Source organism: Balaenoptera musculus, chromosome 1 (assembly GCF_009873245.2).
Source record: "Balaenoptera musculus isolate JJ_BM4_2016_0621 chromosome 1, mBalMus1.pri.v3, whole genome shotgun sequence".
Classification (NCBI taxonomy): domain Eukaryota; kingdom Metazoa; phylum Chordata; class Mammalia; order Artiodactyla; family Balaenopteridae; genus Balaenoptera; species Balaenoptera musculus.
Window position 1 is genome coordinate 165,932,055 of NC_045785.1, and position 25,516 is coordinate 165,957,570.

Below are 25,516 nucleotides of genomic sequence, written 5' to 3' on the forward strand. Positions count from 1 at the left end.
AAATCGGGGCCAATTGAATAGTACTAGCACGTGGATTCAGTAAAGGGCTATGATGTTTCTTCCTCTTCATGACTCCCCATAACCTCTTCCTAAACTCTAATATTCTAGTTGGTTGCACAGAGGAAAGAGACTGGACTAATGTCAAAGTCTTCTGCACCAGCCCACTGAGTCAAAGGGAGCAGACGAGGGAGAGACAGTGAGCTCCTTATACATATTTGGTCTTTTCACCCAGAAGAGACCCTTACCAGCAAGGATGGCAACCTTATCCGTACTTGCTCTTCCTTAGGAGAGGGGGAAAGAGGTGAGGGGGAAAGGAGAGCTGAACATTTAGACCAAGATAAGAAGTTTACCCTGAGATGGAGAGTTGTTGTAAAAAAAAAAAAAAAAGACAATTATTGTATGTATCGTATGTCCAGGCACAAGTAAGGAAAACAGAAATTTGTGAACATATTAAATAGGCCCACACTACTATCTGAGTTCCTGATTCTAATTTTTAGTCCTATTTTTCCTTTCTCATTTTTAAACTGTGACATCATAATGTTCCTAGCATACCCAAATTTAGCAGGAGGGCTCTGAATTCACTAATGCCTTTCAAACTACTGTTTCAATTTTGCTGTCAGCTGAAAATCAAGGCCAGAGTTTGTTAAGATTGTGTGTTGAATTAAATAAGTTAAGTGCAGAGAGAAGGCTTGAGATGGGTCTTCTATGACTAAATGGCAGGGACTTCACTGTTTGGACTTTGTGACAGCTGTTCTAGTTGTTCAGCGGCCTCTATTGTTTCCTCCTTGGTTCTTGGCTTTGTTCTAGATAACTGAAGTTAGTGAACAATCTTCAATTCTGTGGACAGGTATTTACTTTCCAGTTCAGTCCTTCCTGGTTAGAGCTCAGGGTCAGGATTAGGCAAACTCCATTAGTGTTAATCAATATATATCTGCCTTAATTATTTCTTCTCTCAACTACTCTGTTCCTTCCTACCTCTTCCATTCCTTCTGCCTATTATTACATTTTTTTGATGGTAGAAAAATCTGTTCTATTTAGAAGTAGTGAAGTGGACATGGCTTAGACAATCCCCATTCTATTTACTCTCAAAGCAGCACAGCCAGGGGCCGAAAACCTATCATCCTCTCTCTACCAGCCCTGCTCACCGTGCTGCCCTTGGACTCATCAGTGTCACAGGACTTCTTCACTACTTCCTTGATCTTGAGGCAGATGGGGAACAACTCTGTGGCCACGGGGAGCTTGACAAAGGCTGTGGTCAAGCTTGTTCACCCCAGGAGAGCTCTTCCAGGCTGTCATCAAAGTCATAGTAGACTGAGCTCATAAAAGGAGGGTGACGTTTGTCTGTGCTTTTCTTTTTTTAAATTTTTATTTATTTATTTATTTTTTGGCTGTGTTGGGTCTTCGTTTCTGTGCGAGGGCTTTCTCTAGTTGCGGCAAGTGGGGGCCACTCTTCATCGTGGTGCACGGGCCTCTCACTATCACGGCCTCTCTTGTTGCGGAGCACAGGCTCCAGACGCGCAGGCTCAGTAGTTGTGGCTCACGGGCCTAGTTGCTCCGCGGCATGTGGGATTTTCCCAGACCAGGGCTCGAACCCGTGTCCCCTGCATTGGCAGGCAGATTCTCAACCACGGCGCCACCAGGGAAGCCCTGTCTGTGCCTTTTAACACAACCTTTTTGGCCTTTCAAGTACTTTGCTCTGATTTGGGTTTGAGGAGGGGCAGAAGGTCTTCTCTGCCTTCACCGTAAACTCTGTAAAAATTCGACCTATATCTCTGACAGCAGTTTACTGGCCTATTAATGTGGAGTGTGGGTCCTGTGCTGTACCCTGCAGGTGACGTTCAGCTCCAAGAGATAGTTAGGACCTTGTCTAGACTTTGTCTCGGAGACGCCAGTCATGGAGCTATATTAACAGAATCCTATAGATTAAACTCACAGCTTTTTAATTTCTAGGATCACCATTTCACTCCTCTTTTACTTGAGACATCGTATTGGGACACCAAAATATTTTATAAAGTTATTGCTAGTACCAGTATAACAACTTAGGCTAATTTCTTAAGTTCTTCCCATGAAACAGTAGTTCAGAAAAAGAAATCTGAACATAATTAAATTAGTATATATTGATGATTTCTAACTAAAAAAATAAAATGATTGTTTAGTGTTACTTCCAAACTTGACAACTTATAGTCAGTTATTCATTGCAAAATAATAGGCTGTGCCACTTTGCCAAAATTTGTCTTCGTACATGAATTATAAGATTCTTATTTCTTATGAACTGGTATCAAGTTTATAGTACTAGAGTCTTTCCCAAGGCCTTGTACAACTTTGGGCTCAAGTTGGTGCTAGGTAAATAAAATTGTTTGAGATACCAAATCATATAATTTCAGAGAGAAGATACTAAACATAAAATAGATTAAATTTGAAAAGATGTCCAATCTCACTATAAAGAAATCATGGAAATTAAAACAAGATACCATTTTGCTTCTATAAGGTTGGCAAAAGTTAAGAAATCTGATAATATAAAGTGCTGACAAGAATGTGAAGCAAAAGTAAATCGCATACAATGTTAGCAGAAGTAGAAATTGGTGCAGCCACTTTGAAGAGCAATTTGACATTATTTAATGCAGTTGAGGATATGCATGCCCTTCAACCTTATTCTACTTGGAGAGATATACTCTTCTATACATCTTCACGAAAAGATATACATAATAAGAATCATTGCAGCAATGTCTGTAATAGCAAAAACAAAAAGCTAACTGGAAAAAAAAAAGAAACACTAAAACAACAGGAACAATCTAAATATAATCTAACAGAAATGAACTAACTGTAGTAGATATCTATTAATAAGAAAATGGGTAAACTGTGGCTTATTTGTACAATGGCATATAATAACAGTGAAAATAAATGAACTAGACTATATAGACTAACATGAATAAAACTGTAAGACAATGCTAAATGAAAAAAGCAAGTTGCAGAAGAATAGAAAGTTTAAAAATAAATAATACATAGTATTTCATGTACAGATACACATGTGAAATTTTTTTTTAAAAAATAAATGGGAATAAGACCAAATTCAGAATAGCAGTTATTTCTAGGTAGAAAAATATAGGAATAGAACCAAGAAATGGCACACAGGACTTCAACTGCATCTGTAGAATTTTATCTTGTAAAAAAAAATGATTAGAAACGAAACTTTTAGTCCAATAAATAAATATCATGAGAAAGCAAGTTTTTTTAAATGGGAAAGATGTTTTGAAGTCTCCATCCAAAAATTAAAAATAGACTAGTGTACTGTATCAACAAACTGAACTTAGCAAAAACAGGAGTATGACTCAAAATAACTAAATGCGAATATGATTTTTAAAACAGCCAGACAGTTAGTCTAAAATTTATAGGTGATTTAGATTTAAAGATTTCTAGCTTCCTCCATTTCCAAGAGAAAATTCTTCCATATCTATTTCAGAAAATATTATATACTTTCTTGAGAATACAGAAATAGATGTATGCTTTACAGCCAAAAAAGACCAAGCAATTAAAACAGGTCTTCAGAGTCAGAGCCAGAATATAAGAATCAAAAGCAAAACGCAGGGACTTCCCTGGCAATCCGAGGTTAAGAATCCGTGCTTCCACTTCAGGGGACACAGGTTTGATCCCTGGTAGGGGAACTAAGATCCTGCATGCCACGTGATGCGGTCAAAAAAAAAAAAAAAAAAAAAAAGCAAAATCCAAACAGTACTACTCAAACCAAAACAAATAAAAACTAAAGTGATTGTTTATGAAGATTGTTTATAAATAATTCTTGGTTATGAGTGCTTAATTTTAAGAAGGGCAGGGGGATTTAACACTATTGTTGAGACAGGAAGCTTTCCCTGAAGAAATGACTCTAAGGCTGAAATGTGAGAAATGAGTAAGAATTACGTGAAGAGGGAGTGATACAGGATTATGCATAGGGTGGGGTGAAAAGCTGCAAAGGCCTGGTAGCTAGAATAAAGAGTAGGAATAGGAGCAGATGAAAGAAAGTCAGTGAAGTTGGAGTAGTAGGGGATGAGGAGAGCAGGGAGAAGCTGGGGAGAGTTGGTGGACCATGGGGTAGAAGAAGAAAGTCGGGCCTGTACACCATGTTAATGAATTTGATTTCTAGACTACAAAAAAAAGGGAAAGCTACCTAAAAGCTTAAATAGAAGGATGACATAATCAGACATATTTTGCATCCTTGATGACTTTTTAAACTCTGTGTGTGTGCATCCGTGTGTGTGTGTGTGTGTGTGTGTGTGTGTGTGTGTGTGTGTGTGTGTGTGTGTAGGGATGCAAAGTGCAGAAAGACGGGTTAGAAGGCTACTGGGGTAGTCCTAGGGAGAGATAATAGTAGTGCTGTCTAGAGGATCATGACGGAAAAAGACAAAAGCAAACATTCTCAAAAGATATGTAAGAAATAAAATCAGCACAACTCAAGGTCAGATTAGATGGTGAGAAGGAAGGAGAGGGAGGAGTCAAGGATAACTCTGAGGTTTCTGACTTGCACAACTTGGGGACAGTGTCATTCACTGAGAGAGGACACTGGAAGAGCACTAGGTGGGCATGTACCAAGCAGGTGGGGTGGAGATCGTGAGTTCAGTTTTGGACATAATAAGTTTGGGTTATCTTTGAGGGATTACAAGCAAACGTAGGGGAGGTCTGAGTTGAAGATATAAATTTGTGAGTTTGCCTACCGGTGATAATTTAAACCAGAGTTACCTTTGAGACAGCCTAGGAAGAGAATACAGAAAGAGAAGTCCTAGGACCGTGTCTTGTGAAACTCCAACACTGAGTGGCCCACAAAGAGGACAATGAGTCCACTTAAAGGAAACAGAAAAGGAAGAGCCAAAAATGCAGAGGAAAACGTAAGGAGAAATATAATCTTCTTTCAATAATACTTGTTAGATTAAGAATTAATTAATGAACACACGTATTGGGCTCCATGACGTGTAGCTTGAACCACAAGACAGTTTCCATTTCTAGTTTTACTTTTTTTTTTTTTTTTTTACTTTTTATTTCTATTAAATTTAAAAAATCCTAAGTCACAATCATTGATTGGGGGAAGGAACAAAGCATTGGGTGATGCGTCAGAGGCACTCAGATTAATTACTGGATCCAACCTTACAAAAGCATTTCTCCAAGCAGACTATGCACAGCTCTCAGACAAATTCTAGGCTGCTGATCTAATCACACTAAAAGGTTAGAAGACTGGAAGTTGCAATTTGAGGGGTAATAGCAATGGGTTCTTAATATACTCTTTGGATATGCTTGCGTTGGAAGGTATTCTTCATATTTGGATGTAACATCTGTATGTTAAACTTGCCCAATAATATGTCATTGAACCCTTTGTCCAATAACTAATGAGGGGTAAAACAGGGTTTAGAAAAGTCAGATTTTTGGTCAGTGAACTGCTTGAAATACAGTTTGGTCTTTCCAGAAAATCTGGTTATCTTATCTTCAACATTTAAACTGTTGATATTTTAGCTAGACATTAACATTATTGATATCACCTTTTAAAAGAAACTTGTTTGAACAACTTCTCCCTCAAATCCATTGTATTTCAGTGTGAAAGATATACTTCCCACCAATTCTCCACACTGTATGCTGAAGAGACATCTTTCAATAGCCAAGATTTTATGATAGTCCCTGTTTTCAGTATTCCTTTAAAACCAAATCAAGATCAGAGGTTATGTTACTGACCGCAGATGTCATGGAGAATGAAGCAATGAGTGACTGGGCATTAGGTATGAACTTATCTATTCACATAGCAGTATCATTCCTTGCAGTATATATATTAAAAAATTCAGTAATGATTCAAAGACAACTTCTGCAGTCTACAACCCAGCTCACTAAATGCTAACCCTTCTCTTTTCACTTAGGTTTTCACTGATCCACAAAAGAATTGGTCAAGACTTTTCCTTCAAATGATCCACACACATAAAAAGAACTGTATGGAAGAAGTACTCAGCATGTAAGTGGTTTTGTGCAGCTACAAAGTGAAATATGCTATCAAGCACACATATGTGAGAGTAACTGGTATTTCAACCTATGTCCAACAGAGAGATTTGTTAAGGAATATTGCCAAGAAGCTTCTGCTTTCTCCTTGATCAAAAATATTTGTCAATAATTATACGATTCCTTTTACAAGTTTGGTTTCTTGATAATTTGCTACAAGAAATGTAATTCTGAATTGCTTCCATGGTTCTGTCCTCTGCTCTACCTTTAGTGACCAGATTCATCAACATGATAAAGATTATTTTGCAGATGTTCTGGAAAACTTAACTAGCTTACCAGAGAGGTCTCCGGGCTTTATCTGAAAACTAAGGTATAAGTGGCTTAGGTCACCATTTGACAACATTTTACACAACAGGTAACACACTAGACACTAGCAGTAAATGGATCATTCACTTAAGCCTAATTTCCAGATGTCGGTTATTGAAATTTTTTTACACTTGCCCTGCTTGTGTGAAATAACTGTCACAAGGATTTTCCTTCTTTATAACTGGGATGCAGCACTCCTCTTTATTATTTAATGAGTTGTAGTAGTCTTGTTTCTGTTTTCATTACAGGTTTTACTATTCAGCAAATCACTTCTGAACCGCTATTTTTGTGAATTTGAAATACAATGCAACACAGTAAAACAATAGAAAATGCAAATTAACAAGCAATACACAGAAGACAGATAAACTGCACCCTGGTGACTGGGATCTGAGACAAGCTACACAAACTCTGTCATCTGTGTATAAACTAATGTGTCCAAGTTTCAAACTTGGTGGAATTTCAGAGGAAACGATAACTAATCTTACATTTCAAGTATGTGAACTAGGAATAAAATTGCTTCATCATTCTGCTTTTCCTCCAACAGTAACAGGCTGCTTAAAAGATCCCCAGGAATCACGAGTATAGTTCATAGACCCTAGTCTAAAAAACCACTAATGTATGAGGTGGGAGTCACGTTCCAAAGAGGAAGAAGGAAATATAGCATGTATGTCAAATAGCTCTTAAACTATGAAAACTTATTAAATTGGATTCCATTCATTTAAAATATGTAATACAAATAATATGAGCATATTACGTGAACAATGTTGAAGCCAAAGACGCTTAACGATTCCAAAGACCAAACTGTTTTTAAGAACTTTATATTTTAGAAGTTTGGAACGGTTGGGGTATCAAATTTAGATTACTTTTATCTACCATTGATGTTGACAAAAGGAAAGTAATATTTCCTATAAATATGTTATACACAAAAGAGAGTAAAGGAGGGGAACCAGCTTAAATTCAGACCAAGTCCAGAACAAGTTTTAACCAAACACTTTTGGGCTGAGATGAGATTAAAATGAATCCTTACTGTAAATGTATGTGCTGCCATTATCTCCCTTTTAACAAGCACACCTAAGACATGGAGAGCCATTGTGCTATTTTTTACCTATAGGACTTGACTGTCAATGCTAAGGAAAAAAAAATGATTACTTTTATTTCCGTTTTGTACATTTTTATTTTTTAGATATGACTGACTGGGAGATGCTCCCAGCATTCAATGGGTAAGGCCAAATGTTGAACGTTCTACAATGCACGAAAACTAAGCAAGCCTCGATCTGTTTTTTTTCCAAACTTTTTAACAAAAAGCGAATCTATGAACACAAATAAAAATTATTTTGAAAACAACAAAATACACACAGTGTACTGGCTACATTTAGCAAATTTCAATCTTTCCTTTGCTTTTATTTTTACAGATTAAAGAAAACAAAATTGCCATCATTTTTTATATGCCTGTTCGGAAAAGCAACAATTTATCAGCAAGATTAGCAGAATTTATAATAGAAATTACATCAACAAGTATATTTTTTATCTGAATAACAGTCGACCTTCATGTCTGCATGTCCACATGTTTCAATAAGTGTGACTTTGGTTCTACAACCTTCTCTGGTCCCCCCCTGGGAAAGACAGAGTGGGGGTCACATTACTGTGCCTCCAACGAGCACAACAGGCCTGGACTTGTTCTAAATGTCACTTAAAATCACTTAATTTACCAGAGTAACCCACAGATTAACCTAGGAAAAGTGACAAGGCTAGGTGGGCCATGGACAGGGCCACTGGGCTAGTATGCAGTCTGTGCATTGTAAAAGGATTCCCAGGAGAAGGGCAGGCAAAAACTTGCCCCACTGTGGCTCTAGTCCAGGAAAACACAGCATCTTTGGATAACTCGTCTGCCCAGGGAGGATGCCTTTTTATAACGCATACCACTAAATCATGATTAGCTGAAAGATGGGTGCTGGAAGTTTCTCCCAAAAAACATCCAATAAAGTATATTATCTCACACTCATAGAGAAAAAAAATCCAGCAAACGTTTCATGTTCTCACAGATGAGAAATACGAATGCTACGAAAAATTATATTGGTTGCCAAATTTAAAAGGAATCTCAGTAAGTACAAAGACAGATCTCTAAGTAGAAATATATAAAATAAACTGAGTTATCTGGCACTGAGACAAGTGGAAAGTCTTGATATCACGGACCCAAATTTTTAATTTAATGGTAGAATCACAGCAGGTGTAGTTAAACATACTATACTAAAATTTTCTTGTAAAATTCTGTTTTAGAAATCCAAAGTTATTTACATCACACTTACATATGTGACCACGATCCCATTATATTCTAATAAAAATCATAATGTACTTTATATATACATTATAAATATTATATAGTGAGCTATATACAAACATATATGACATAAATGTTAAAATATTTGCTTCGTTTTTAAAGTACTAATATGTGTATCTGAGAAAATTTTCCCACATAAATAACTAATGAAGCAACATGAAACAGCCTTACCAGGTCAATTCCCATCCTAACTGCTTTTTTTGGTCCCTCTCCTGCTTTATATTTTCACACTTTGAAGAAATGGTCGTATCTTTTATTGTAAGTTAGCTGAAAGACTAGTTCTTGTGGAAGAAGGAAGAAAAGCAAGTGAAGCAATAAAAGGAAACCCACCTATGGACAACAGTATCTCATGAGTTGATTTTTAACGAAGCAGAATCCTTACTACTTCAAAATATTTGATATGAAAAATTTTATTCTACTGAATTAAAAGACATAAGTTCCTCTGATATGGTACATGCATTTGAGTAGCAGATATTTTTCAAACAAACACTTGATAAACATTTTTAAAATATTATTAAATGTAAATATTATGTTTTATATCAAATCTTTTCTTCATATATTGATGAAATGTAGTATTGTACCTAACAGGAAATTGAGAACAACTGACTTTACAGAGTATCATATATTAATTAATAAACTCGTATTCTAATTACTTACTATTAAAATAATTAAATACCTTTTGTAGACTGGTAGGATTTAGCTGAGTTTTGTCTATTATTTTCACAGCAACCTAAAAAAAGAGAACATTAAAATATATTTGAGAATACATATCTTAATGAATAAAATTTATAAGGAAAACATCTTTTGTTTCATTCCTAAGTAGATATAATTTAGCTATATTTGGTGTTCACATAATTGGATGGTAAAGTTTTGATAATTAGGCAGCCTTAGAATATATTCTATTGACCCAAGTCTTTAACCTATTTGATTCTGAGTCAATGAAATCACACCTTTGTTAAAGTTATTCCAGGTTTCCCCTTTTAAAGTAAAAATCATCTCTATCTTAATCTTTTACTCATGATCTTGATAAGTTACAATTACCAGAGGGGAGAGGCTTATAAACTTTTAGTAAGTTAAGTATTATGTGGGTAGAGAGACTGGACACCCAAACTTCCTTACAGCAAACTAACAAAACGGATTTAAGTGTCCTCTAAGTCTCTGTCTAATATAGCCTGTGTCCCAACAGCTCCTGGGGTCAAAATGGACAGAGAGCACTAAATTTAACCGTAAGTGACAATAATATTATGTATAGAACAAAATGGAAACTTAACAAAAACATTTTACGACAGATTTTTCATAATGTCCTAACTGGATCCAGTAAACATTATATAATAGAATGTTAGATGTTTAACTATTTTTAGTCTTTATTATATAAATTATTAAATATATTAATTATTATTTTTAAAACAAATTTTGCTATATAAATACATCTGATTTGAAACACATGGGATTTTAGAAACCCGATTCTCTTATTATCTGAGAAAAACATCTGTATAACACTTGCTCAATGTGGTTTCTAAATAGATAAAAATTAGTGGGTGACTTTCTACACATTTATACCTAATTTACCTCAAGCAGCAATCTAAAAAAATTTTTATAGAGGTAACAGTGGTTTATAACACTATATAAGTTTCACATGTACAACCTCATTTTCTGCTCCTGTATTCACTGAAGCTTAAGCAGTAATTAATAAGAAGTTATCCTAGCCCTGTTAGTGGGGTCGGGTAAAAATCAGAAATTTTTACAGTAGCCATATAATGAAAGACAGAAGTCTGAGAAAACCTCATCTGCAGCACATCTGATTTATGAGATGCTAATACATAAGGACAATTCTTCTGTGCCATGTATAGGTAACTCTATCTACATACATTTCATTCACACATATCCCAGTGTTTACCATATTGCAACTGTTACTTATTCCCAGAATCAGCTGTAGGAAAGCTTTTGTAACTAGACTCTGGAGAGGTATAAGTAAATATTAAAAGGAATCATGAAAACTTACCTCTCTACTAGTTAGAACATGTCTTGCCAATTTCACTTTGGCAAAATTTCCCTTCCCTATTGTTTTTTGTAAACGGTAATTTCCAATGTGAGGCTGTTCGTCTGTTGCTGACGTAATGGAGTTTCTACACCGAGGGATGTTCTGTCTGCTACTTGATTTGGTCGGCTGGATATGGGGCTCAGTATATCCATCCACAGATGTATGCTGAGAAAAAGGTTACAAGGTTTCATGGTTAATTAAACTACATTATAAAAGGATAGTTTAAAAAACTACAAACAATTTTCATCAGTAATTCATCTCCAATGAAAATAGATTGTACTACACGATTTTAAAGCATTTTGAGCATTCTGTTCATAATTTCTACTTGACTTTAGCTCCCTTGGCCAGTGGGAATACAAGCATTTAAAATGAAATGTTCTGCATAGCTTTAGGTATATGCTTTTGGTTTAAAACAAATACAAGTGGTTAGATAGCCAGGAGCCCCAAAGACCATTACTCCTGAAAGGGTGTTACCCCTGTGGGTTGAGAGGACAACACAATCCAAGATTGCTTCATTAAAATGGCAGAATGTCTTCAATGCCAAGACAAACAACCTCATGAGTATAGCTCTGTTTCTCTAAACCAGCCCAAGTACTTGTCAGGTTCACTCTTTCATTGGCTGGGCATATAACTTGGCCAGTTGACCTAGCAGCTTCCCACTGTAGGTACACCTCTAATCAATTCCTGCCCATTCCCTCACCCACCTCACCATGCCCAAGCAGAAGCTAGCTATAGCCCCGCCTGAATCCATGACCTAATATCCACTGCATTCCTCCCCAGTGCCCTTCTCAAGGCAGAGATGTCACTCTGTCTCCTAGTCTCACGCTAGCCCACAATCGCACTGAGTAGCTGACTGTTCCGCTGCAGGCTCAGCACCTCAAGTCCCGGGTAAAGCTGCCTAAGGAACCCTGTTTCCCCAGCTCTGATTGTTCCTGCTCTTGTCTAGTTTTGTCTGCATTCTGACATAAATAAAATTTCTCGCTCTTTTTGTGAAAACATAGAATGTAACATCTTTATCTAACTGGCATCTTAACAATAGCTGAAGATGAGTAGAACAAATTAGCAAAAGAAGGGGATAATTTTTATTTGCAAGGTAACTAATTCAGACATACATTGTCCCACCTGCACCACCAAAAGCTTGTCTAAAAAATTTTGATCAGAAATTTCTTAAAGGCAACTTCGAAGACGACTCCATTTACGAACCTCACGCAAAGCATGACTCATGGTCATTTCTCTATTTGTTACTACTTTCTGATTTTTTTTAAAAACTCAGTTCAGGGTGAAAGGATTTTTTGTGTTTTACACACACGTGCAGCCTGCAGCCTCATTCTGCGTTAGTGTCCCTCTGGTGTATTTCCACAGCAAACTGTACTTCCATGCATCTCAGCATCCATTCCACTGCACTGTCATTACACATTCACTTCTTTGTCCCAGCCACCCTACCGCGAGCAATCTGAGGGCAGGGATGTTTTCTTTTTACCTTTACATACTCACCACATTGCAGAGTGCCAGATACATAGGAAAGATTCAATAAAGCAATAGTTCTCAAAGTGTTGTCCCTGGACCAGCCCCACCAGCATCATCTGGGAACATGTTAGAAATGCAAATTCTCTGACCCTATTCCAGACCTACTGAATAAGAAACTCTGGGAATGGAATCCAGCAATCAGTGTTTTAACAAGTCCTCCAGGTGATTCTGAGACAGGCCAAAGTTTGAAAACTACTGCAGTAAATAATGCAAGAAGGTGGTAAATACAAAGTTATTCATTGGCTCTCAGAGACTTTTCTATTATCCGAGCATAAACAAGAGATTTTAACTATAATTAATTTCCAACAGTTAACAGATTGCTGTAATATTTCCTACAAAAAATACTTTTCTACCTGAACTTGTTCTGTAAGGACTGTGGATTTGTCTAACACTCAAAATTTAATCTCCTTCTCAACAAAGCTTTCTATGCCTTTTCATAAAGCAGAGTTGATTACCCCTCTCTTCTGCTGCTATCTTTATATCTAGTAAAAACTTCTGTTACTGAACTATCACAACACCTTTTAAGTCCTGTCCATGGTCTGTTTTCACTGTTAGACCTAAAGCTCCTTAAGCCCCAGAAGTTAATATGGTGTTAGGCACAAAAAAGACACTAAATACATACTAGCTAAGTTGAAGAAATTTAGGGTCCTTGTGCTCCTGACACCTATACTCAGAATGACTTCTGAGGAATGATTCCTTGCTCTCCAGATCTTTGATGCGTATAACAGCAGGATGAGTTAAAATATCTGAGTTGTAACCCAGCTCCCAGTGCTGGTTGCAGAGTATATCCTGAAATAAACCAAACTATGACAGACTGAATTACTAACTCCAAATTTTCGCAACCTTTGCCAGGTAACTTTCCAATATTCTCCCACTGAGGATAGGGTACAGTTCTCACTCTTTGGGCATCCAGTCATGTGATTTGCTTTGGCCAGCAGAATGAGTTCAGAGTGACAGTATATGCCAGTCCCATGTTAGTCATCAAGAGGCCTTGCTGTGTTTCAGCTTACTCTCTTAAACTTCTGCCATCACCATGAGAAGGACTTGCCCAGGCTGATAGGAGAAGGAAGATGAGAAATACACAGAGCAGAGCCGCTCCCAGCTGAGGTCAGATTAAATCAACTAATCCCCCAGGTGACCCCCTGACTCATGAGAAATAATATATGCTTGTTAGTTTAAGCCACTGAGTGTGGGGATGATTTGTTACACAGCAGTTTCAGCTGAAACATAAAAGCTATTGCTATTTTGTAATTAAGAGGTAAACAAAAAGGAACAGTGAATAATTAGGAGATTCTTACCAGACATGTTCAAATTCTAGTTAAGCTACAAACAACAAAAGAGAAGGCTATATAATCAGTTCCCTAAGGAGAAACTCTTGATCAGGTAACCTATACAGGGGCAGCGCCCTTGACTGTTCTGTATGCCTCACAAGTATGGTGAAACAGAGAGGTCAGCAAACTTTTCTGTAAAAAAGCTAGAGAGTAAATATTTTAGGCTTTGCAGGCTCTATACTGTTGGATATTCATTTTTTAAGAATCTTTCTTCGCTCAGGGCCATAGAAAAACACACCAAAAGGCTGGATTTGGCCTATAGGATGCAGTTGGCTGACCCCTGCTGTAACACATCATATTTTGGAATGTGGGACTAAATTGTTTCTGGCTAATCCTACCAACAGAGTAGGAGACTCTAGGAAAAATACGGGGATGGCTGTGTCTGTACTTGGAGAGCAGAGGAGGGGACGGAGAGCTCTCACAAAAATACGATTCCTTCTTATCCCACCCCCAGAATTGGAAAGGGTAGTATATTCTCCAAAATGCTTCTTAAAAATATGATTTCCTAACTTTCAACATTAAGCATGACCATTTTAAGAGCCAATCAACTTACACAGAATGCATTTATATGAGACTTAAAGTAGAAATTAAAATAGAATATATAGCATATGTTTTATATTATATAATTCTAATTATAAAACACCCACCCAAACAAATATTCCTCCCCTCAAACCCTCATCTTTCCTTTGGACTGCCACAGCACCACTCAGGAGCAGAATCTTTCCTTGAAGAAACTTCGTGAAGGGTAATTTGGGATAACTGATCAATAGATTATCTCTCAAATAGGAAACCTGGAAATAATGTTTAATTTTTAAATGTTTAATGTTCATGGGCTGAATTTATAGTGTTAAGAACGATCTCAGCCCTAAGGCTGACAGATATAAGAAATTATGTGAGCTCAATTATATAATGTCTTTAAGTTTTAGTCTGCATCTTTAGCTGAAAATACAAATTCAGATCTTGTATTTTCTTTCTTCAAGTTGTCCACTCAATCCAGTAGACACTGAACTCCTTCATTCTTCTGCAGCAGTGGCAACATGACCCTAAAGCTGGCCCTGAGTACACAGCATATTCAAAGTAATTATAGGTAATGGTTTCATTAGTTCTTCAAAGCTGCATCCCATGGATTACCAGACTTCAATTCCTGAATCATACTAGAATTTTCCCTGCCTTCAATACCAACTGAAATGAAATAGCTACTCACTAGCTCTGCATCCTTGGGCAAGTTGTTTAACCTTTATGTGCCTGTTTCCTTATCTGTAAAAGGGAGCTAATAATAAAGCTTACCTCACAGTCATTCTGAGGATTAGATAAAATAATTTCTGTAAAGGTGTAAATAGTATGTAATAAGAACCATGTAAGTGTTTGTTAATTAAAACTACACTAAACAAATAAACAAAAATACCCCATTTCCTAGACCAGAACACTAATCCCAAATTTCTGCTATTTCTCTGAGTGTTTGTTGCCTGCAACCACTTCTGGTACGAATATCAGTCAGGTTTCTTGTCTGTAAGCAACAGAAACCAACTCAGGCTAAGTCAAATAGAAAAGAAATTTTTTGAAGTCTACTGGTAGACTGAAAAAATCCTGAAGCATGAAACTTGTATTCTAGTGAAAGAAAACAAGACTATGCAAATAGCCAAAATGAAATAACTATACTTGGTAATAGGGGGCAAAAAGGAAATAAAATGAGGTGATGTGACAGGAATGACTATGGAGGGAGTTGGGGTGATACCTAAGATAGAGTGCATGGAATAAATGATGTTTGAGCGACCTGAAAGATGAAAAGGAGCTAGATAAACAGGGGAAGAGCAATCCAGACAGTGAAATGAATAAATAGAAAAATCCCAAGATGAGATCATACTTTGTAAATTCAAAGAAGAAACGTACCTAATAAAATGGTACATTAAATGCGACATCTTTTCAAAGGGATACATCTTGAAAATTCAGATGTTCAACTGAATACTATTGGAATTCAAACTGTTTAAGTTACAGATATAAAGCCCTGTACATTTGACCATACAGAGTCAGATTTAAAAGGCAAGAGAAGGTGCAGCTTGGCTTACTAATAGGTAATGAATGAATAAGTGAATGTATGAATGAATCAAATAACAAATAAATGATAAAGAAAGGAACCATTAAAGATAAGCCACATCTCTATCTCACAACCTAATTTCATTCTAGGTAGTTCTCTTTTGCCTGAATCAAACAACTTTTTAAATCAAAAGAAAATCTAGCTGGGACTAGGATTTCCATTTTCATAATTTTTTGCTAAATGAGAATGGCAATACCCTAGTTATCCAGAGGGAAAATGGTAAAAAAAAAAAAAAAAAAAAAGCTGTCAATTACTGAAGGGTTATTGTGTGCTAGGAGCTGTATTAGATGTTTTACATGCATTACCTCTTCTAATCTTCACAACAGCTCTGTCAAGAAGCATGATGACCTGTTTTATTTACTTATTTATTTATTTATTTATTTATTTTATTTATTTATTTTTGGCTGCGTGGGGTCTTCGTTGCTGCACGCAGGCTTTTCTCTAGTTGCGGCGAGCGGGGGCTACTCTTCATTGTGGTGTGTGGGCTTCTCATTGCGGTGGCTTCTCTTGTTGCGGAGCATGGGCCCTAGGCGCACGGGCTTCAGTAGTTGTGGCATGTGGGCTCGGTTTCTCCGTGGCATGTGTGATCTTCCTGGACCAGGGATCAAACCCTTGTCCCCTGTATTGGCAGGCGGATTCCTAACCACTGTGCCACCAGGGAAGCCCCTGATGACCTATTTTAGAGATAGGGAAAATAGTGGCTCAGAGAGATTATGTACCATTAGACCCTGACCCTTCTAGTGTTAATGCCAGGTTCTACATAAATATCAATGAAAGTGCATATATGTGTATGTTGGGGTGGGTTGTAATCCTTATAGAGCTTCTACCTCCATGTGGTTTTCTCTGGATAAAAAATTTCAAAAGCAAAAGCAAACTATCAGACATATTTTATGCTATTCCTAACATTGCTAGTGTAATGGTCATCTAGAAAGTTACCAACTCCCAGGAATAATATTGACCACACTAGTAACATATCAAAAAGAAAACTGGCATTCATTTCATTTAAACTACATAGTGAGTAGAGTTAGCCAAATAGCTGGAATTCTGAGGAAATAGAGATGGCTGTCCTATTTTTGAAAAATGAGATGGTTTATGCTCTAAGTGCAAGTAAAAGGAAAACTTTTTATTTTGGGTGCAGCCTTTTAATTGACTAAACTTTTTTCTGACTTTGTTGTCAAAGCCGGAAAGTAGCCTGCAGACTACAAAGTTCAGAGCAACTGAATGTGGCTTACAAAATCAAAGCAAAACAGGCACCTTAGAAATCAATCAGCATCTAAACTTCCACAATTTTGCTCATTGTATTCATGGTAAATGAATAGGTAAATATACCTTGAAATTAGGTCTCGATTTTAATTGCTAAACTCAGATCCTCCCACAAGGATGTATTACACTTAGGTATTTTCCTAGGCAAGGAAGATGTTTCTCCACATGTTGCCTCACCTGCTTGGATAAGGTTTATTTCTTTTTATTATTTTCACTATCCATCAATGATTGTCAAATCAGATATTAAAAAGGACAAGTACTACCTCTCCCCAGACACAGAATTAGCGACAAGTGAGTAGGAAGCACTCTCCCACACGGCACTCACAATGGAGTTTGGGAATCCTGAGTCAACAGAAAGTCATCAAAGTAACTCCAAAGCCTCTCACTTCATCTTATGTTTTGAACTATATCTCCCATCTCACTACTCAGTGATTTGTTTACTCACTCATTCAATCAACAAAAATTTACTTTGACCTACTATATGCAAGACACTATCCTGCATGCCAGAGAATTCAGAGAAATCTAAATATAAAAAGTCCCGGTCCTCATAAAGTTTACATTTTAGCAGAGGGAGGTAAAAGGAAGAGAGAAGGGTAATACGTATGCAAACCAATAAAGACATAAAATGCCAACCAGTGGTTCATGGTATAAAAAGAGAAACCAGGGAGGGTAAGGAACTGGAAAGTAAGGGTGGTCATGGGTGGTCTCTGATGAGATGACATTTGAGAAGAGGCCTGAATGAAATGAATGAGTCTAGAAATCAAAAGAGGTCTGGGCTGGAGATATTAATTTGCAAGTAATTCCTTGCAAAAATAAGCACTTCCCATTCACCTTTCCCTTTGAAACATCTAAGTTGAAAAATAAAATTACATTTATATGTTGTCTCTTCCCATGTGTATGTGTACACACAAACACACTCCCCCAAAATCTACTGATCTTGATCCCTTGAACATTTTTTTCAAGTTAAGGATACGTATCTTCCAACCATGAAGAAGGAGTAAACACGTACCAGAGGATAAGAAAACCTATTAATTTTCAAAATGGATTTAGATTTTCTCCTTTGTGAATGTCCTCTGGCCACACTTGAAAAGGTGATACTGACTGAGGGGGATACTAAAAAGAGAAAGAAAACAAACTCTCTCCAAATTATTGAACAGTGAATAAATATGGTTCATTATTCTCAGCTATGGTTAGCATCATGGTTTTGTTTTTATAAACCATATCAATTTATTAAAGCTTACTCTAATATCAAAGTAAATCATGATCTTTTATAACAGCCACTGAATCTACTGGGTGACTGAATATTCAAATGTTCCTGAGAAGTCATATCATGTATTAGACCTGAAGTTAGGGATGCCATAGCTCACTTCCCAGGACTCTAGAACATGCTGCTTTTGCACACCACAACTACTCTTTGGTCAGCTGATATTAGCACCATTAAAGGCCATGACAATTTAGAAACAATAACCAAATTTCTATTTCTCAAAGTCATTTTTTAAAAAGTAGGGAAATTATGCTTCCAATAATGGATGAATAGTTTGTATCTGACTAACCTATCAGCAGATAAAAATACAATCTCTAGACAAAATATTAAAAACAATTGTTTCATGGCCTGGAAGAGCCACAAAAAGCAGGCAAAAACTGGAGGGAGACTGATCTTTGTAAAAAGGGAACCAAATAGGGTGAAATTTTTAGTTTTACAGTTTCTACCTGGGGGCAAACTCTGGCCCACCTATTCCTAGTGACTGAAATTTAAGCACAAAGCAACAGTCTTACTGGTTAAAGGAGTCAGAGGATGGAGCTGGGGGCTGAAAAAAATTGACTGGAGAGTGAAAAAGGAAACTGGCAAAAATAAAGTCACAAAGAATAAAACTCTGAAATCTTTATATAAACTACAGGTTCTTTATTGAGCCCTAAACCAAATGTGAGCAAGAGAAACTCCAAGGAACATGTCAGAAGGACACAGCTAGAAAGTTAAGGAAATAACAAAGATTTGGCTGTTGCCCACTGTAGGGAAGGGAAGGCTGAATTTGAAGTCTGAGTCAAGCCAAATTAACTTCCTGCCAAATCAACACTTTTTAGAGGAAGATAACTAAATCCGGAGTCTCTGTATAGTATTATCAACAATGTCCAGTGTCTAACCAAAACTTACTAGATATGCGATGGAACAGAAGAATGAGACTGTCAAGAGAAACAGCAGTCAATAGAAATACACAGCAAGATGTTCTAGAAGTTGGACTCAACAGGCAAGAACTTTAAAGCAGTTATGATAAATATGTTTCTAAAAGTAAAGAAAAATATGATTGGAAAAATCAAACAGATGGAAAATATCAGCAGAGAAATGGAAACTATAGTAAAGAAGCAAATAGAAATTCCAGAACTGAAAGTACAATACCTAAAAAGAACAATTCACTGGAAAGGCTTACAGTAGACTGCAAAGGAGAAAGGGTCAGTGAACTTGAAGACAAATGAATAAAAATTAGCCAGTCTGAAGAACTGAGAAGAATAATTAGCCAATCTAAAGAACTGAGAAGATTAAACAAAAATGAAGCGAGTGCCCCTATGATCTGTGGGTCAATATCACACAGACTAACACATTTGTAAATGGGGTACTAGAGAAAGAATATGAAGGAAATGAGGGAGAAAAACTTACTTGATGTAATAATGGTCATATAATTCACCCAAACTGTGAACTCCAAGCCAGATAAATTCAAAGAAAACCAAAAGTAGGTACATCACAGTCAAACTGCTAAAAACCATGTATAGAGGGGGGAAAAAATCCTTAAAAGGAGTCAGGGAAAAACAACACAATACATACAAAGGAATGACAATACAAATGATAGTTCACTTCTTATTAGAAACACTGGTGCTCAGGTGACAATGGAAGTTTTTAGATGTGCTGCAGAAAAAACAAATGCAACTCCATATCCTTTACCCAGTGAAAATATTCTTTAAAAAAAAGAAGGAAACTATTGTAAATCAACTATACTTCAATAAAAAATGTAATAAAATAAAGACAAAATAAAGACATTTTTAGATGAACAAGAACTGAAAGAATTTGCTGCCAGAAGACATATGCTATACAAAATGCTAAGGATAATTTTTCCAGCCAAAGGGAAGTGACCATAGATGGTAAGCTGAATCTACAGAAAGGAAAACAGAGCTCTGGAAATGATAAATATGTGGGTAAATATAAAACAGCATGTATTTCTTCATCTCTTAATCTTTAAAAGACATATGACTATTTAAAGCAAAAAAGTATAACACCATACTGTGAATTTTATAACATAAGCAGATGTAATATATGTGAAAACAAAAGCACAAAGGTCAGGGCAATTAAAAGATTCTTATAAGATTCTAACATTTTATCTGAACTGGTACAATACTACCCTATGTAGACTGCAAAACTATATGGGTGCGTTCTGTAATCTCTAGAGCAACCACTGGGGGAAAATGCACTGGAAAAGATACAGAGGCATAGGTAAGTCAACAGAGGAATTAAAATAGAATACTAGAAAATATCTGATTAACTCAAAAGTAGACAAGAAAGAAAAAAAGAGAGGAACACCACCAATGAAAACAAGAACAGATGTAACAAAAAAAAACAAAAGAGCAAAATTAAAGACATCAAACATCAAAAATTATATTTAATGTAAATAAAAATTTCAATTCAAAGAAAGGATTAAATGAATTTTTAAATTAAAAGACATACTTTAAGTATGAATATACAGATAGATTGAAAGTAAAACTATGGAAAAAGACATACTAATGCAAACAGTAATAAGCAAAAGAGAGCTAGAGAAGCTATAATAATATCAGACAAAATAAACTTCAATACAAGGAGTACTAACAAAATAAAGACACACATTTCATAACGATACAAGGGTCAATTCATTAGGAAGCTGTAATAATCCTAAATATGTATGTGCCTAATAACTGCGTTTCAGTAAACAAAAACAGAAAAGGGAAAAAATACACAAATCCACAATTACGATTGGAGATTTTAACAACACTCTCAGTAGTTTAAAGAATTTCACTCAAAACACAGTAAGGGTAAGGAAGATCTGAACACACTACTAATTTAAGGTAGGTTACAGATTTCTTGAAGCACACAGTTCATAGACTCCATGTCAAGAGCCCTTTTCCAGATCTTTAAAGCTCTACATATCAAATTAATTACCTTACTGGAAAACTGCACACAGATATTGACAACTTTGGCTTGTCAAAGAACAACTTAAAGAATATCTACATGTTGTACAAACGCATGACTGAAAAGAAAATATCATTAATAATGATTAATACCTATTTCATAAGGAACCAGGCAATAAATAAGTTTAATTGTCAGAAAAATTCTCTCAAATGGTATGCTTCCTTTATTATGTTATCATACGATAATGCCTCCTTCATTCCCCAATTTCAGTGTTCAAGGTGAAATTTCTTTTTAAATAGTGCAGTGGTGAGTTGCACTTCAGTGAAAACAGTAGTTTTATGAGTGTCAAAAACTTACACAGCAGAAAAAGAATACTTACTGAAAACAGAAGGCCTGTGGATTCTCTTCCCTTGTGTTCCTACAGCACTTGATGGGCATACCTCAGAAATATAATGGGTTCGGTTCCAGCCAAGTACAATAAAGCAAATATTACAATGAAGTGAGTCAGCGTCCTCTGAGCCTTCAGCGAGTCATAATCTTGTTGCTGGTGGAGGGTTTGAAATATTTCAAGAATTATCAAAATGTGACACAGAGACAGGACGTGAGCAAATGCTGCTGGAAAAATGACGCCATTAGCCTTGCTTGAGCCAGAGTTGCCACAAACCTTCAATTTGTAAAAAACGCATTACCTGTGAAGCACAATAAAGCAAAGTGCAATAAGACAGATATGTCTGTACATTCTTTTATACAACAATTAATACTTTAAAATACAATTGCCTTTTCTTTGGAAACTATCTCCTACTAAATTGTGAGCTTCAAAGTCACCAAGTACTGTATCTTTTACATTTCTTTATCATTCAAATAGTTGGTGTTGCATGAATATGCCCACTAAATATGTAATCTTTTATTATAAGTATCCTACCCAAATTACAAATTTAAAAAATCAATATTATCTTATATATTAAAGCTTATTGCAATGAGATGCCAATAGATCTGGCAAGACAGTCATGTATCAATTTCTAGAAAGATAAACCACAAAAATTGAAGTCCAACAAAGAAGACAAAAAAGTTATTAAAATAAATTACTACCAAAACCTTCTGACAGCGACCAAGCTATGCACTGCATGAATCGAAGGGGCAAAGCTGTGCCGTACGGTGACCCTGCCTGTCCATAATGAGTAACTGCATAAGTTTACAAACTTTCATAATGTAAGTGATCTTTGATCTGATGTTTTTAGGAAGCAGAAATGGGTTTGATTTTAATACCTAAAAAGTATGATACTAATGAAGAAATGTGGTCAATACAGTTTATAGGCACACGTTGTTTTATTGTGCTCTGCTTTATTGTGCTTCACAGATACTGCGATTTTTAAAAATTGAAGGTTTGTGGCAACCTTGCATTAAGCAAGTCTACTAGCACCATTTTTTCCAACAGTATTTGCTCATACCATGTCTCTATGTCACACTTTGGTAATTCTAGCAATATTTCAAACTTTTTCATTATTATTATATTGCTTATAGCAATCTGTGACAGCGATCTTTGATGTTACTACCACAAAAAAATTACGACTCACCGAAAGCTCAGATAAGGGTTAGCATGTTTTAGCAATAATGTATTTTTTTTTTTTTTTAAATAAGTTATGGGTTGTTTGGACTGAGGCGACCCAGCACTGGAGCCTACAGGCCCTTTGGTGGGGCTAACAGCAGATTCTGGAAGGGCTCACACCAAGGAGCACTTCCCAGAACTTCTGCTGCCAGTGTCCTTGTCCCCGCGGAGAGCCAAAGACACCCCCCCGCCTCTGCAGGAGACCCTAGAGCACTAGCAGCTTCTCCTTTCTTTGGATGTGCAGTATCTTTTTTGGTGAGTTCCAGTGTCTTCCTGTCAATGATTGTTCAGCAGTTAGTTGTGATTCTGGTGCTCTCGCAAGAGGGAGTAAGTGCAGGTCCTTCTACTCCGCTATCTTGAACCAATCTCTGGAGATACTTATTGCTGGGGAAACCCTGGACGAGTGGACCAGGTCTCTGAGTTTGAGTATGATTTATTCATTAGGCCAGATACCTGTAATCCACGTTTCCGAGTCTGGCTGAACTTTACTGTTGAGAACATGAAAGAATCACAACCGTGTGGCTGACAGGGTCTTGGTGCTCCAGCCGGGTGTCAGGCCTGAGCATCTGAGGTGGGAGACCCAAGTTCAGGACATTGGTCCACCGGAGACCTCCCGGCCCCATGTAATATCAAACAGTGAAAGCTCTCCCAGAGACCTCCAACTCAAAGCTAAGACCCAGCTATACTCAACGACCAGCAAGCTACAGTGCCGGACACCCTATGCCAAACAACAAGCAAGACAGGCACACAACCCCACCCATTAGCAGAGAGGCTGCCTAAAATCATAATAAGGTCACAGACACCCCAAAACACACCACTGGATGTGTTCCTGCCCACCAGAAAGACAAGACCCAGCCTCATCCACCACAACACAGGCACCAGTCCCCTCCACCAGGAAGCCTACACAACCCACTGAACCAACCTTAGCCACTGAGGGCAGACACCAAAAACAACGGGAACTACGAACCTGCAGCCTGCAAAAAGAAAACCCCAAACACAGTAAATTAAGCAAAATGAGAAAACAGACAAACACAGCAGATGAAGCAGCAAGGTATAAACCCACCAGACCAAACAAATGAAGAGCAAATAGGCACTCTACCTGAAAAAGAATTCAGGGTAATGATAGTAAAGATGATCCAAAATCTTGGAAATAGAATGGAAAAAATACAAGAAACATTTAACAAGGACTTAGAAGAACTAAAGAGCAAACAAACGATGATGAACAACACAGTAAATGAAATTAAAAATTATCTTGAAGGAATCAACAGCAGAATACCTGAGGGAGAAGAATGGATAAGTGACCTGGAAGATAAAATAGTGGAAATAACTACTGCAGAGCAGAATGAAGAATGAAAAGAATTGTGGACAGTCTCAGAGACCTCTGGGACAACATTAAACGCAAAAACATTCGAATTATAGGGGTCCCAGAAGAAGAAGAGAAAAAGAAAGAGACTGAGAAAATACTTGAAGAGATTAGAGTTGAAAACTTCCCTAATATGGGAAAGGAAATAGTTAATCAAATCCAGGAAACGCAGACCATCAGCTCGGTGCTTTGTGTCCAACTAGAGGGGTGGGATAGGGAGGGTGGGAGGGAGACGCAAGAGGGAGGAGATATGGGGATATATATATATATACGTATAGCTGATTCACTTTGTTATACAGCAGAAACTAACACCCCATTGTAAAGCAATTATACTCCAACAACGATGTTAAAAAAAAAAAGAAAAAAAAATTCAAAATAAATAAATAAATAAATAAGCTATGTTCGTTGGTTTTTTTTTTTTAAAGACATAATGCCATTGCACACTTAATAGACTACAGTGTAGTGTAAACATAACTTTATATATAGTGGGAAACCAAAATCTTCATGTGCTCATTTTACTGCAGTGGTCTGGAACCGAACATCTCTGAGGTCTGCCTCTACTACACAGAGATCCAAGAAACCTAAAGAAAATCTTCACCACTATCACTCAGTAACATTAAAGAATTATCATTACGGTCATTTAGGTATATGACCTAAGAAGGCAAAGTTAACTCTATACAAGAAAAATATTACAACTTATCACTTCAATTTGAAAAACATAAGAGTAGCTGTGAGTGATAAGCCATATAAACACAAACAAAAATATCCCTTGAAACACTCAATATTATAGTAGTGGTAGATAGACCAGCAATGCTTTTTAAGAAGAAAAATGCAGTGGAAAGATTTATTTGTATCATCTTTCCACTGCTGACCTGAATATAAACCTAGAAAATGCATGTAAATTAATAAAATATCTTTTGGAAGTACTACTTGAGCTCAACAAAGCTACAAGAGAGGAAACATCCTTAATCAATTACATTCTGAAAGAATCATTTGGTGAACTCTTAACTCATCCTTTCATATTCAGCTTAGACATTACCTCCCAGGAAAAGCCATGCGTTGTATAGCTTCTATTCCACCCTCAACTAAGCTGGGTTCCATGCCCATTTTTGGTCTTTTTATAGTTATTTCTAGCAATGTATTGTCCCAAATTTTAAAATTAATTTTTACTAAAATGATATATGCACATAGTAAAAAATGTCACCTCTAATAGGTTACTAACAAAAAATATCAGTTCCCTGTACCAGCCTTTAAGATGTCAAGCCTGCTCCCCAGTGCCTTTTTCTTTGGCTTTTTCCTTCTAAAATTGACTTAAATGTTTCTAAACAAAATGCTTTCATTGCTAATTCTTAGTTCATCAATCAGACATTCTCTCAATTTCCTACTACTGTCAATTAGGATTAAGATCTTTTAGCCTCTCATCTTCCTAATGTAATATGATTAAATTTTCAGTTAAAAAAGTATTGTTT

The 25,516-nt window shown here is 36.6% G+C and overlaps 1 protein-coding gene across 6 annotated transcripts in view; it reads right to left on the bottom strand.

The window, feature by feature from the left end:
* Nucleotides 1–25,516, bottom strand: part of MARK1 (microtubule affinity regulating kinase 1) — a 149,701-nt gene that overhangs the window by 55,702 nt on the left and 68,483 nt on the right. For all 6 annotated transcript variants that reach the window (XM_036874257.1, XM_036874266.1, XM_036874247.1 and 3 more), the window contains 2 exons: nucleotides 10,674–10,877; nucleotides 9,348–9,401 (listed from right to left, as the gene is read on the bottom strand). In XM_036874257.1, the coding sequence (XP_036730152.1) occupies nucleotides 9,348–9,401; nucleotides 10,674–10,877 (258 nt within the window). The remainder of the gene's footprint in view (nucleotides 1–9,347; nucleotides 9,402–10,673; nucleotides 10,878–25,516) is intronic.